This window comes from Cetorhinus maximus, chromosome 34 (assembly GCF_964194155.1).
Source record: "Cetorhinus maximus chromosome 34, sCetMax3.hap1.1, whole genome shotgun sequence".
NCBI classification, from domain to species: domain Eukaryota; kingdom Metazoa; phylum Chordata; class Chondrichthyes; order Lamniformes; family Cetorhinidae; genus Cetorhinus; species Cetorhinus maximus.
In genome coordinates, this window is record NC_135912.1 from 1876029 (window position 1) to 1891977 (window position 15949).

Below are 15949 nucleotides of genomic sequence, written 5' to 3' on the forward strand. Positions count from 1 at the left end.
CCCTGTATACATTAACCAAGTATGGCTGATCTTCCCTCCATAGCTCAACAAGGCCGAGACCAGTAATATTCCCCTCCCCCACACTGAGTGCAGTTAACTCAGCAGAACACAAAATCAATCCGGGATCTTTCCATCCTAACCATTCAGTGCCAAAGCTGTAAGTATAATGAGACCAGGGGCATCCAAAAGCATAACCTAATCACCCTGACCGTTCTGCTCATGAAATGTAGGAAACTCAATTGCGTTTGTCTTTCTCACTGGCAATTTGCAATTCTTTTTTTATTCTTTCTCCTGATCTGGGCGTTGTTGGCAAGGCCAACATTTATTGTTCATCCCTAGTTACCTTTCAGAAGTGGTGGTCTCCCTCCTTCTTGAACCACTGCAGTATCGCAGGTGAAAGTTTTCCCACAGTTCTGTTAGATAGGGAATGCTAGGATTTTGCCCCCACCGACTGTGATGGAATGGCAATATGTGTCCGAGTCAGGATGGTGTTTGACTTGGAGATAATGGTTTTCCCACAGGTCTGCGGTCTTTGTCTTTTTGTGAAAATCGTGGGATTGGGAAGTGTTGCCATTTAATCCTTGGCGAGTTTAGTGAGCAATCTTCAGGTAGTATGCACTGCAGCCATATTGTGCTGGTGGCAGAGGAAATAGATGCTTAACCTGGTGGGTGGATTGTGTCATGAAAGTATAATAACTCTCATAATATTGATGTGATTTATTGTAAAAGTAGGTTAATTGTGGTGTTTGGATAGTGTGTGTTTGTGTGTGTTTGTGTGTGATTTAATTGAATTGGAGACAGCTCGTCTGGAAGCTTTGATTCATCAAATGGAAGCTAGGTTTGAAATGCTAAATAAGTAAACATGGCTGAAGTTTTAGAATGTGAGGTGAGGAGAATTTGCATTTTTAGATAAATCAGGGTAGTTTGAATTTCAAAGAGATGGCAGGATGTTGCACATAGCCACAGAGGCTAGGCCAAGCAGTGTGTTTATTTTTCCCAAAGGTCACTGATAATATTAGCACCATAAAAAGATTTACATTATGAGGAAAGTAAAGTACAAAAGACGTATGAGATCAATGGAGTTTGCATTAAAAGGGAGAAACATGTATAAAGGAGATTGAAGCTATGTGTCAAGGAAGGTATTGTAAGGTCTACCAGAAGTGTGAAAGCCTCCACTATTTGTGCGTTAAGCTGCTGCCTACAGAAACCGAAGCTGGGAAAAGCCACTTTGAATTCTACTGTCCAGGGTATTGTGTTAACTTGTCTGCATCTGTTTAAATCTATTTTTTTACTGTTGCCTTAACAGGGATGTAACTGGAAGCCAGATTAATTAGGGGCTTTAGGAATTATTATAGTAGTAATTTGTAGACCTATATATGTGCTTGAAATCTTTTCTTTTGTAAATAAATGTTTAATTTAGTTTTCTAAAAAAAATCTTTAAAGTCTTGGTGGACTCATTATGACTGAATTCAGGACTCGTATCTCGAACTAAATACAAATTGCGAAACTGTTCTGATAGCGAGATCACGTTTCCCTCATGGATTTGATCCAGCACACATCATCTGCCGTGTCATAATAGTTGGCAATCAGGCAGCATGATTATTATCAGTACTGCAGTGCAAGCGTCAGGCGATATTGTGTCCTCCAATCTCGGGAGTGGAGCTTGAACCCACAACCTTCTGGCTTACTGGCATCAGGCCTATTGACCTAACCATAGCTAAAATTGAAAGTTTACTTGAGATAACGTTACAGGCAGAACTTGACTGCTGGATCCACACATTAGGAATTTGGGTCCATCCATTTGGAACAGGAAATCCTCATTATAAGCTTCAGATGTTCAAAACTCTTAAGGCAAGTGCAAATTCCTAAATTTACCCCTTGAATGTCATCCTGAGTACTTCATGAATGCAAAACACTTCAGCATTCCTCTGTGAGAGTGGGGGAGTTAGACCGATTTAAGAAGCAGAACCTCAAAAGTAATAATTTCTGGATTATTACCTGAACCACGTGCAAATTGGCATAGGAGAAATAAGATTAGAGAAATGAATGCATAGCTCAAAGGCTGATGTGGGAGAAGTGGGTTCCGGTTCATGGGGCACTGGCATCAGTATTAGTGAAAGTGGGATCTGTACCATTCAGACAGTCTACACCTGAACTGTGCTGGGGCTGGTGTCCTCGCAAGCCACAAAACTAGCGAAGTAGCGAGAGTTTTAAACTGAATATAAGGGGGAAGGGGTCAAATTTGTAAAGATGTTGTAAACCAAAGAGTTGAGACAAGGCAAGAGAAAACAGGCTGTAATAAAAACAAAAAAACTACTGCGGATGCTGGAAATCCAAAACAAAAACAGAATTACCTGGAAAAACTCAGCAGGTCTGGCAGCATCGGTGGAGAAGAAAAGAGTCGACGTTTCGAGTCCACATGACCCTTCAACAGAAATGAGTATAGTTAGGAGAGGGGTGAAATATAAGCTGGTTTAAGGTGGGGGGCGGGGGGAGAGAAGTTGAGGGTGGGGTGGTTGTAGGGACAAGCAAGCAGTGATAGGAGCAGATAATCAAAAGATGTCACAGACAAAAAGATCAAAGAGGTGTTGAAGGTGGTGATATTATCTAAGAAAAGTGCTAATTAAGAATGGATGGCAGGACACTCAAGGTACAGCTCTAGTGGGGGTGGGGTAGAATGACTGACAAGGTATTAGTTGTAGATTTAAAAATAATGGAAATAGGTGGGAAAAGAAAAATCTATATAAATTATTGAAAAAAATAAAAGGGAGGGGAAAGAAACGGGGTGGGGATGGGGGGAGGGAGTTGAAGATCTAAAGTTGTTGAATGAAAACAGGCTGTGATAGGAAGGGCAAGAGAGTACATTTCTAAGAGTAAATCAGCAGATAAGGCTAGATGCTAAAAAAACTAAAGGCTCTGTATCTAAACACACGTAGCATTCAAAACAAAACAGATGAGCTGATAGCGCAAATAGAAATAAATAAGTATGATCTGATAGCCGTTACAGAGAAATGGCTACAGGATGACATAGTTTGGGACCTGAATATTGACGGGTACATGACATTTAGGAAGGTCAGGAAGTTAGCAAAAGGTGGAGGGGTGGCTCTGTTAATTAATCATGGCATTAGCACATTAGAGAGGGGTGATCAAAGTTCAGGAAACCAGGATATAGAAGCGGTTTGGGTTGAGGTGAGGAATGCTGAAGGCAATAAGTCACTTGTAGGAGTGGCGCACCGGTCCCCTAATTGTAACCACACGGTAGGACAGAGTATAAAAGAAGAGGTAATGGGAGCTTGCCAGAAAGGTTCAGCAAAAATCAGGGAGGAAATAAATACGATAACTATCACTAGAGAAAACTAGGGTAACTAATGGGGCTAAAGCCCAATAAGTGCCCTGGACCTGATGGGTTGCATCCTAGGATATTAAAGGAAGTGGCTACAGAGATAGTGGATACACTGGTAGTAATCGTCCAAGAATCCTTAGATTCTGGAAAAGTCCCAGAGGATTGGAGAACGGCCAATGTAACACCCTTATTCAAAAAGGGAGGAAGACAAAAAAACAGGTAACTATAGGCCAGTTAGCTTAACATCTGTCATTGGGAAAATGTTGGAGTTTATTATAAAGGATGTATTAGCAGAGCATTTAGAAATACATAATCTAATCAAGCAGAGTCAGCATGGCTTCATGAAGGGGAAATCATGCCTAACAAATTTATTAGAACTCTTTGAGGAAGTAACAAGCAGGAGAGATAAAGGGGAACCAGTAGATGTAATATATTTGGATTCCAAAATCATTCAATAAGGTACCATGCATACGGATATTTAATAAGGTAAGAGCCCATGGTGTTGGGGATAGTATATTAGTACGGATCGAGGATTGACTAACTAATAGAAGACAGAGAGTTGGGATTAGCGGGGGCATTTTGGGATGGCAACCTGCAAATAGTGGAGTGCCACAGGGATCAGTGCTGGGGCCTCAATTATTTACAATATCTATCAATGACTTAGATGAGGGAAGTGAATGTACTACTGTCAAATTTGCAAATGACACAAAAATAGGTGGGAAGGCAAGTGGTGAGGATGACACAAAGAGTCTACAGAGGGATATAGTCAGCTTAAGTGAGTGGGCAAAAACTTGGTAGATGGAATATAATGTGGGAAAATGTGAGGTTATGTACTTTGGCAGGAAGAATAGAGGAGCTGAATGTTATTTAAATGGAGAAAGACTGTGGAAAGCTGCAGCACAGAAGGATTTGGGGGTCCTTGTGCATGAATCACAAAAAGCTAACATACAAGTTCAACAGGTATAAGGAAGGCAAATGGAATGTTGGCCTTTATTTCAAAGGGAATGGAGTATAAAAATAGGGAAGTCTTGCTAAAGCTACACAAGGCACTAATTAGACCACACCTAGAATACTGCGAACAGTTTTGGTCCCCTTATCTAAAGAAAGATATACTGGCATTGGAGGGAGTCCAGAGAAGGTTCACTAGGTTGATCCTGGGTATGGAGGGAATTTCTTATGAGGAGAGGTTGAGCAGGTTGGGCCTGTACACATTGGAGTTTAGAAGAATGAGAGGGGGCCTTACTGAAACATAGAGGGCAGAATTTTCCTGTTGGCGTATGGGGGCAGGCCCCGCACATCTGCGCGTAAAATGACGCGTGATGATTCAAAGCAAATCATAAAGACCTCATCTCTGGCCAACACAAAAGTGCTAGTGATAAACCCGTGGTGTGCCTAAGGTGCCTTATGCTTACGTTTCCAGGTGTTACGTCTTGGTGCTGCCCCCTCGCTAGGAGTTTGCATCTGAGATAGCCTGCTAACTCTGCTGTCCTGTTGGACTCAATGACCTTGACGGTCGTCCTCTGGCCAGTGGAGTCTGTGCTGACCTCCCCTGGGAGGGATCTGCCAGCTCCACAGTTGACATCTCCCCAGTCATTGCAGCCTCATGGATGCTACGGTCACTGGGGGAGGGGTGGAGGAGCTGCCGCCCTCATCTGGAGCGCCCTGAGAGGTGCCCGCAGAGACAACAGGCAGCTACTGCGCCAATGTGAGGTCGCTTCGGACCTCCCTGCTCACTGTGGATGGATGGGCACCGAGCTGGGAAGCTTGGTGCCCACACCATCTCCCACACTGGCACTGACCAGCTGAGTCAATGCCAATGTGAGGGCTTGCTGGTCAGGGTGCATCCCCAGGAAGCCCTGATGGGTCTCCTGGAGGAGCGTCTCCACGAGACTCGCCACTCTCTCCATGGACGCATGGCGTTCGGACATGTGGCTCATTGAATCGGCGATCATCCGCGTAGACTCCTCCACCATGGAGACCAAGCCAACAGTTGAAAGATTATCGGGGGGTAGTCAGGAATGTGGGGTTGAGGTTACATTCAGATCAGTGGCCTACTCCTGCTCCTAATTCGTATGTTTGTATAATGGAGTTAGCTAAAAATGATGATCATAAAATAACATTGAAATACTCAAAAGTCCTAGGTATTGTCAAGCAAGACAATGTGCACTGAAAGTCATTCTCAGTGTAACTCCTTCCTTAAGACACATGAAGCAAAATCAGTACAGGAACCACTGATTCTGTTCCAAAGAAATGGAAAACTTCTCCTTTATTTATGGGGCACTAAACTCCCAGAGAATACATGACCTTGGTCTGATAATTTATTTATCTAGAGTTACAAAGTTCATTGTTGGAACATTATATCACTCTTCAGTTTAACTGCCTCCGACACTTTCACCACTTACTCCAGTGGATTACTAGCCCATCTTTTGAATTGGAATGAAGTTTACCTGAAGATACCTTGAAAAACAGCTGATTTCCAATTTCAACTATTTTAACTCTTCTATCGTTTTGTCCCTTTCAAGTCTTGTTTTGACTGGGATTTTAAAACAAAAAGCACAATGTACAAAATGAGGACTATTATATATTTATGCTGCCTGGTTTTTGCTATAGTTGCAGGTGAGTCTCGATTTGTTATATTCTTCAGTAACATGTTTGCAAATTTGAGTTCAAGTTGTCCCGAAACCTGCCATAGATTTTCCTCCCCATTGTGCCTGGGATGCACCCAGTACCCAAACACGGGGTAGAGGGAACGGGACAGTTATAGATTGTGTCAATTCTCCTCTCATTAGGCAGGAGCTTCAAAATGCGTATGGTCCAGTAATGCCCTGGAGATGCATGCAGTGAGAATGAAGGGAGGTTCCCCTTCCACCTGAAAGGACTGGGTCTCAGGGTCTTCTAGCTATTGAGAAGATGAACAAGATAAAGTTGATACCCCAAATGTCATCACGCGCTGTTTTACACTTGAGCACCCACACTCTGACCTAAAAATTCTGTCCGTAAGCTGTTGTCTTTTGAAAGGACACCAGTGATCCTCCTTTGAGGACTGGCATCAAATCCCCGGATTTATATAATTAAAGCTGTTTCAGGCAGATGGGCTGCTCACCCATTCAGAGGGCCACCTGAATATCATATCAGGTGGTCAATGGACAACAACGGGGAGGCTGAAAGATAGAAAGAAGTCTGTATGCCTTTTTAAAAGTCTTCTCAATTTCTCCTGGCATCTTCAAAGATTGTGTATACACACTTCCAAGGCTTTTTGTTCTTACATTCCCCTTAAAGTTGTGCGTTGTAGTTTATATTGCCTCTCCTTGTCAGAGATTGAATAGTTTTTAAGGAAGTGCAGAGCCAGGGAAATGGGGAATGGGGTGGAGGATTAGAACACAGGTAAGGTGTATGATAGCATGAAGAGACGAAGGCCGTTTCATGGTGAAAATGGCAAAAGAAGCCCAAGTCTGGAAGTCCCATACCTGAACACGGAAGCTACCATTTACACATGGGGCAGGAATGGGCCAAGGTCTGGATTTGCGCATGCTCATAGAAATCAGCAGCTCCCTCCGTTCACGTCTGATTTTGGTGTGAGAGGTGTCTGAAGCCCGATGTGCACAGATTAGACCTGTTAGAAGCAGGGCTGAACCTTGTGGATTCGTTTGGATAGCCAGGATAACCATTTTGAGAGGTAACATACCCCTTTTGATATGGTCCCGGACTACCTTTTGGAGAGGTCAGGTGCCCTTTGGGCAAGGTCAGGTGCTTTATGGGATAATTTATTTATCTAGAGTTACAAAGTTCCCTTTTGGAACATTATATCACTCTTCAGTTTAACTGCCTCCGACACTTTCACTGCTTACTCCTGTGGATTACTAGCCAATCTTTTGAATTGGGATGAACTTTACCTGAAGGTACCTTGAAAAACAAATGACATTCGAACTTCAACTATTTTAACTCTTCTATCTTTTTGTCACTTGCAAGTCTTCTTTTGACTGGGATTTTAAAACAAAAAGCACAATGTACAAAATGAGGACTATTATATATTTATGCTGCCTGGTTTTTGCTATAGTTGCAGGTGAGTCTCGATATGTTATATTCTTCAGTAATATGTTTGCAAATTGAGTTCATGTTTCCCCGAAACTTGCCATAGATTTTCCTCCCCATTGTGCCTGGGATGCACCCAGTACCCAAACACAGGGTAGAGGGAACGGGACAGTTATAGATTGTGTCAATTCTCCTCTCATTAGGCAGGAGCCTCAAAATGCGTATGGTCCAGTAATGCCCTGGAGATGCATGCAGTGAGAATGAAGGAAGGTTCCCCTTCCACCTGAAAGGACTGGGTCTCAGGGTCTTCTAGCTATTGGGAAGATAAGCAAGATAAAGTTGATACACCAAACTGTTTAGTGGATTCACCCTGGGAAACATTAGGCTCAGGCAGCATCATAATTAGTTTTCCTCTATCAGCGAGGTTAGGAATCTTGGTGTTTCAATTCTTCAGAGACAGAACCGTGAAATTCGTTAAACACTTCCACGCCCAACCCCGAAAAAGTAGGACCTTGGGCCTGAATTTCACACTCCCTTGTAAGTGGGTTTTTAGGCGGGTGGGGGGAGGAGCATGAAATTGAAGGAACGGGATCCTCTCCGGGTTCCCGCCCGCCCTGACCTCGCAGCGATTTTACACTGGGGCGGGCAAGGCCTCGGACAGGAAGCCCACCGTTGCCCCAATTGAGGCCATTAAGTGGCCAATTATTGGGCACTTAAGGGCTGTTTCCCAACCAGTCTCAATTTTGAGGCTGATGGGAGGATTTACCAGGCATGGGGGAAGCCTGATAAAGAACGGGCTTAGACTTAAGGTGGGAAGCGGGTTGGGGCATCTCCATCAGAAGCCCCTTTCTGACTGCGGGTGCTCCCCTTCCCCTTAAGGTCCAGTGGCCGCTGGACCTACCACAAACCCCCGTACCAGCTTCTCCCCTGACACCCCAATCGCCCACTTTGCACCCCCTAGGCATTCCCTTCCCTCCTGGGACCCCTTAAACTTACCTTATCCTCTGGTCCTGGGACTTAGGCTCAGGCATATTGATGCACTTGCTCTTCAGTTCACTGTAGCTCATATCGCTGCAAGGACTGTACAGCTGCTGGCCAATCAGATTGAGTGAGGGGCTTTCAGTCAACTGAAGCTCATTCGAGTGTGAAATAGCTGCGGGGCACTCGGAGTCTGGAAGGGAGACCCGCCATCCAAAAAATTCAGGCCTTGGGGATTCTGATACACAATTATCCTGTGCCCGATGCTTCCAATACAGGCAACATGCAAAACACATTTTGAAGGCAAAATGGTCTTCAAAATGCCAAAAAACCAGCTGCTGCAAAGTTGAGTTTTTCAGCCAGAGTTTTTGGGACAGTTTGTGCCCAAAGGATTTCTGTGCTGTTAAAACACAGGCAAGTTAGAAGTATCAGAAAGCTTGAACATTCACATCTGGTGAGGAGAAGAAGACTTTGAAACAGCATGGAATTTGTTACAGCCAATTTTTACATCCAGGCAAAAAGAGTAGAAGGGCAGGAATTTTACCTCGTCGCGTGGGTGCGGCGGGCGAGCCCGGGAGCGGCTGCGAAACCGACCGCCCCCCGCAATCGGGCCCCCACCACAATTCCAGGCTGGCTGGCCAATTAACGGCCAGCCAGTGTGAAAGGCGCGCTCAGAGACTCAACGCTGCCGGGATGGTGAGGGGAGGGGGGCAAGCGCGGAAGTTTCAGCATGCGCGTGTGGGTGAGCTCAATGAAAGCACCCTGAAGGCACAGAGTTGAAGATTTATAACATTAAAAATAAAGTAGAAGGGAGCTGAAGATTTATAACATTAAAAATAAAGTTTTAAAAAATAAGGTAAACATGTCCCCCACATGAGCAGGGACATGTTATATAATGAGATTTGAACATTTTTATTTCATTTTTAATTAACATCGTAAACCACATCCTGCCCGAGGATGAGGTTGCCTCAAAAATCCAGAAGCCGCTTGGACTTTTCGCCCGCCCGACAACCGTCAGGTTGGACGGGTAGGGGAAACTCCGATGTTTAATAGGCCTTTTAATTTTCGGTGGGCACGCTGCCGACTCTCGTGTGCGCCTGCCGACCGAAATACCGCATGAGTATGCGATGACATCAGGACACTCACCCGATGTCATCGCGCACTATTTTACTCTCATTCGGGTCAGGTGCGTGCCCGCCCGACGACGGACAAATTCTGCCCTAAGAGTTTAAGTGCAGAAACTCCACATGAACAAATTCCTTTTCTATCTTTTCCAATGATAATTCTTTCTATTAAGTGAATTACCGCTCAATTAATCTAAAGTTTAAATGCATTGCCAAGGTCTGGATTTGCACTGTCTTGCTAAATTTGACATGTGAAGTGTGGTTTACAAGTGTTTTTGTCCTGGTTTCATCTTGACCGTAGTAGTATAGGTGTAGTAGTAACCAATACATCTTTCCCATTTCCCCAAACAAATGTTACCCTGGCATATTTACAGGGTTGATCTATATTATACAAGTCTCTGAGGAGGGCAACTTTCAAATATTGAAAATATTCAAGTATCAAGTATTGAAAAGTCAGGTACACAGTCCATTCTTTGGTGCCAGTGCAGGGCTTGGATCTTGGCGACACACTTAAGATGAGTTGGGGGGGAGAGACACAGGTTTACCCTTGCTGGGACTTGATGATTCTTGAAGGGAAGGAAATCAGCTGTTCACACGCTGAGCTGGCTGGCCTGAGAGGATGAGGAGGAGAGAGAACCTGGGACTGGGGCAAGGGTGGGTGGGTGGGTTGGGGTGAAATATCCTCAAACTGGTAATGGGTCAGAGTTTATTGGAGGGGTGAGCTGTGTGGGTGTGGAGTGAGATGAGATTCCAAAGCAAAATTCACCAGTCACTCCTTGCCCCACGAAAATAACATAGGGAAGGATTTTTAGGTCGGCCAGCCCGGGAGTGTCCAGGGAATCGACTGCCGCCCGCGATCGGCCACTGGCTGCAATTTCATGTTCCCTGGTCAATTAGTGGGCAGCCAGCGTGAAGCACGCGCTGAAATGCCCAGGGCTGCCAGGGTGGGGGCGGGAGGAGGGCAAGTGCTGACGTGAGCGTGGGGCAGCTGCCTCAGGGAGCTGAAGAATTTATAACCAATAAATAAAGATTTTAAAATCCGGGAAAAAATGTCTACACATCAGAATCAGTCAACGGACACATACATGATGAAAATGATGTCCATACATTTTTATTTTATTTCTATTTAATAACGGAAACCTCATCCCACTCTTGGGTGAGGTTTCATCAAAAATGTCCGCCTGACAGATTTGCCTGTCCGATTGGACGGACCATGAAAAATCGGGGACAATTGGAACTTTAATGGGCTTAATTGCCCTCTTAATTGTTGGTGAGCGCGCTTCCGACATCGTGCGTGCCCGCTGACTGAAATATCGCGCGAGCGCGTGATAACATCGGGACGCACACCCAACGTCATCACACGCTGTTTTACGCTTGAGCACCCGCACTCTGACCTAAAAATTCTGTCCGTAAGCTGTTGTCTTTTGAACGGACACCAGTGATCCTCCTTTGAGGACTGGCATCAAATCCCCGGATTTATATAATTAAAGCTGTTTCAAGCAGGTGGGCTGCTCACCCATTCAGAGGGCCACCTGACTATCATATCAGGTGGTCAATGGACAACAACGGGGAGGCTGAAAGATAGAAAGAAGTCTGTATGCCTTTTTAAAAGTCTTCTGACTTCAGCAGCGCTGAACCTTGTGGATTCGTTTGGCATGAGTTGGCATGGATCGGGCATGGAAGAGTGTGTGGGGGGGTGAGGGAGTGTGAGGGGTGAGGGCCATGTGAAGGAATGCAGCTATAAATATGAAGTTTTAAGAGAATCCAGCAATAAATTCAGAATTATAAGATTAAGAAGAGTGATTCTCCTATGAAGTAGGGATTAAAAATTAAAGGCAGAATTCATCTGCTGGACAAAGGTTCAGAAACTATAAACATGCATGGGCATAATTATATGCTCAAGGACACTAACATAGTATGACATAGGGTATGTTATATCCTCTAACACAAGACAGTTCCCCATAAAAACAGAAACTGGCCTCTACAGCATCTCAGCAAGGCATTGATAAATTGTTAGATCCCACAATCTAACAATAGATTATCTTAAGGATGACCCGAAATAACTTGTTAAATGAATCCTGGAAATTGAGTATAGTGACCACCACCCATGCTCCTCAGTATCCTGTTTGCTTGAAGGATGTTGACTAAAGCGAAGGATATTGACTAAAACAAAGCATGCTGCCCAGCATGTGTGCTCAACATGTTTCCTACTGGTTTAGCTCTTTCATGGTATAAATATTGGAACCACATGGCGTCTCTCACATGTAAAAGTATGGCTTCTGAAGTGTAGATATAATAGTTCTCCCCATAATTAACTCTGTAGCCTTCTACTCAGGGATTTAACTTAAATACTACTTTAAATATTGATGGATATCTTGAATATATCTCTGTAATATCATTAAGACCTAGATTCTCTCATACAAATAAAATTATACTTTCTTTTCCTAGAACTGTGAAAGTTAAAAAAACTATCTGGAGGATGGTAATATTCTTTGGTGGTTCCTTTCCTTCTGGCATAGTTAGATCAGTTCTTCAGACCCATTTAAGTGTCTGTGTGAGGCCTGTCATTCTCACCATTAAGTGAGAGTGATCATCCGAGGAGCACGCCTGACCCAGAATAGTCCCAAAAAGGGCCAAGGATTAAAATCCACTTCAGCTGGAGGACTGATTTATGCTTTTCTGTTTATAACCATAGGAATCAGTGAATCCAACTCAAGATGTCCCATAGTAACCAGTGAAAACACCTCAACAACTATCACAGAAACAAGCAAGACCATCTCAACACCTAACACAGAAACCAGTGAAACCACATCAACATCTGCCATAGAAATCAGCGAAACCACCTTAACACATACCACAGAAACCAGCGAAACAACCTTCACACCTATCACAGAATGCACCGAAAAAACCTCAATACATACCACAGAAAACAGTGAAATAATCTCAACACCTGCCACAGAAACCAGCGATACCACCTCAAGACATACTACAGAAGCCAGCGAAACCACCTCAGTACATGCCACAGAAACCAACGATACCAACTCAGCACCTACCACAGAAACCAGTGAAACCACCTCAACACCTACCACAGAAACCAGTGAAACCACCTCAACACCTACCACAGAAACCAGTGAAACCACCTCAACACCTAACACAGAAACCAGGGAACCCACCTCAACATCTAACACAGAAACCAGTGAAACCACAGCAACACCTACCATAGAAATCAGTGAAACCACCTTAACACCTACGACAGAAACCAGCAAAACCACCTCAACACATACCACAGAAACCAGTGAAACAACCTTCACACCTGTCACAGAATGCACCGAAAACACCTCAACACCTCCCACAGAAATCAACGAAAGCACCTCAACACCTCAAGTAGAAATCAGCGAAACCACCTCAACACCTAGCACAGAAACCAGTGAAACCACCTCAGCACCTACCACAGAAACCCGTGAAACCACATCAACACCTCCCATAGATACAAACAAAACCACCTTAACACCTACGACACAAACCAACGAAACCACCTCAACACCTACCACAGAAACCAGCGAAATAACCTCAACACCTCCCATCGAAACCAGCGAAACCACCTCAACACCTACCACAGAAACCAGCAAAACCACCTCAACACCTACCACAGAAGCCAGCGAAACCACCTCAGCACCTACCATAGGAACCAGCGAAACCACCTCAACACGGACCACAGAAACCAGGGAACCCACCTCAACACCTACCACAGAAACCAGCGAAACAACCTTCACACCTATCACAGAATGCACCGAAAAAACCTCAATACATACCACAGAAACCAGCGAAATAACCTCAACACCTCCCATCGAAACCAGCGAAACCACCTCAACACCTACCACAGAAACCAGCAAAACCACCTCAACACCTACCACAGAAGCCAGCGAAATCACCTCAGCACCTACCATAGGAACCAGCGAAACCACCTCAACACGGACCACAGAAACCAGGGAACCCACCTCAACACCTACCACAGAAACCAGCGAATCCGCCTCTGCACCTACCACAGGAACTAGCAAAACCACTTCAACACCGATCACAGAAACCAGCAAAACCACCTCAACACCTACCACAGGAACCAGCGAAACCACCTCAACACCTCCTACAGAAACCAGCAAAACCACCTCAACACCTACCACAGAAACCAGAAAAACCACCTCAACACCTGCCACAGAAACCAGTAAAACCACCTCAACACCTACCACAGAAACCAGCAAAACCACCTCAACACCTACCACAGAAACCAGCAAAACCAACTCAATAACTACCACAAAAGCCAGCAAAACTAGCTCAGCACCTACCATAGGAACCAGTGAAACCACATCAGCACCTACCATAGAAACCAGGGAACCCACCACAACACCTATCACAGAAACAAACAAAACCATCTCAACACCTCCCACAGAAATCAGCGAAAGCACCTCAACACCTACCACAGGAATCAGTGAAACCTCCTTAATACCTACGACAGAAACCAGAAAAACCACCTCAACACCTACCACAAGAAGCAGTGAAACCACCTCAACACCTAACACAGAAACCAGTGAAACCACATCAACATCTGCCATAGAAATCAGCGAAACCACCTCAACACCTACCACAGAAACCAGCGAAATAACCTCAACACCTCCCATCGAAACCAGCGAAACCACCTCAAATCCTTCCACAGAAACCAGCGAAAACATCTTGGCACCTACCACAGAAACCAGTGAGACCACCTCAACACCTACCACAGAAACCAGCGAAAACATCTTGGCACCTACCACAGAAACCAGTGAAACCACCTCAACACCTACCACAAAAACCAGTGAAACCACCTCAACACCTACCACAAAAACCAGTGAAACCACCTCAACACCTACCACAGAAACCAGTGAAACCACCTCAACACCTAACACAGAAACCAGTGAAACCACATCAACATCTGCCATAGAAATCAGCGAAACCACCTTAACACATACCACAGAAACCAGCGAAACAACCTTCACACCTATCACAGAATGCACCGAAAAAACCTCAACACATACCACAGAAAACAGTGAAATAACCTCAACACCTGCCACAGAAACCAGCGATACCACCTCAAGATATACTACAGAAGCCAGCGAAACCACCTCAGTACATGCCACAGAAACCAGCGATACCAACTCACTACCTACCACAGAAACCAGTGAAACCACCTCAACACCTACCACAGAAACCAGTGAAACCACCTTAACACCTACGACAGAAACCAGCAAAACCACCTCAACACATACCACAGAAACCAGCGAAACAACCTTCACACCTGTCACAGAATGCACCGAAAACACCTCAACACCTACCACAGAAACCAGCGAAATAACCTCAACACCTCCCATCAAAACCAGCGAAACCACCTCAACACCTACCACAGAAACCAGCAAAACCACCTCAACACCTACCACAGAAGCAGGCGAAACCACCTCAGCACCTACCATAGGAACCAGTGAAACCACCTCAACACGGACCACAGAAACCAGGGAACCCACCTCAACACCTACCACAGAAACCAGCAAAACCACCTCAATACCTGCCACAGAAATCAGCGAAAGCACCCCAACACCTCAAGTAGAAATCAGCGAAACCACCTCAACACCTACCACAGGAAGCAGTGAAACCACCTCAACACCTACCACAAAAACCAGTGAAACCACCTCAACACCTACCACAAAAACCAGTGAAACCACCTCAACACCTACCACAGAAACCAGTGAAACCACCTCAGTACATGCCACAGAAACCAGCGATACCAACTCACTACCTACCACAGAAACCAGTGAAACCACCTCAACACCTACCACAGAAACCAGTGAAACTACCTCAACATGGACCACAGAAACCAGGGAACCCACCTCAACACCTACCACAGAAACCAGCAAAACCACCTCAATACCTGCCACAGAAATCAGCGAAAGCACCCCAACACCTCAAGTAGAAACCAGCGATACCAACTCACTACCTACCACAGAAACCAGTGAAACCACCTCAACACCTAACACAGAAACCAGTGAAACCACATCAACATCTGCCATAGAAATCAGCGAAACCACCTTAACACATACCACAGAAACCAGCGAAACAACCTTCACACCTATCACAGAATGCACCGAAAAAACCTCAACACATACCACAGAAAACAGTGAAATAACCTCAACACCTGCCACAGAAACCAGCGATACCACCTCAAGATATACTACAGAAGCCAGCGAAACCACCTCAGTACATGCCACAGAAACCAGCGATACCAACTCACTACCTACCACAGAAACCAGTGAAACCACCTCAACACCTACCACAGAAACCAGTGAAACCACCTTAACACCTACGACAGAAACCAGCAAAACCACCTCAACACATACCACAGAAACCAGCGAAACAACCTTCACACCTGTCACAGAATGCACCGAAAACA

The 15949-nt window shown here is 44.9% G+C and overlaps 1 protein-coding gene across 1 annotated transcript in view; it reads left to right on the plus strand.

Annotated features, from left to right (window-relative positions):
* The first annotated feature begins 6744 nt into the window (after nucleotides 1-6744).
* Nucleotides 6745-15949, plus strand: part of LOC144671704 (uncharacterized) — a 46498-nt gene continuing 37293 nt past the window's right edge. Inside the window, exon 1 of the mRNA XM_078533718.1 lies at nucleotides 6745-6916. Coding sequence (XP_078389844.1) covers nucleotides 6745-6916 — 172 coding nt within the window. The remainder of the gene's footprint in view (nucleotides 6917-15949) is intronic.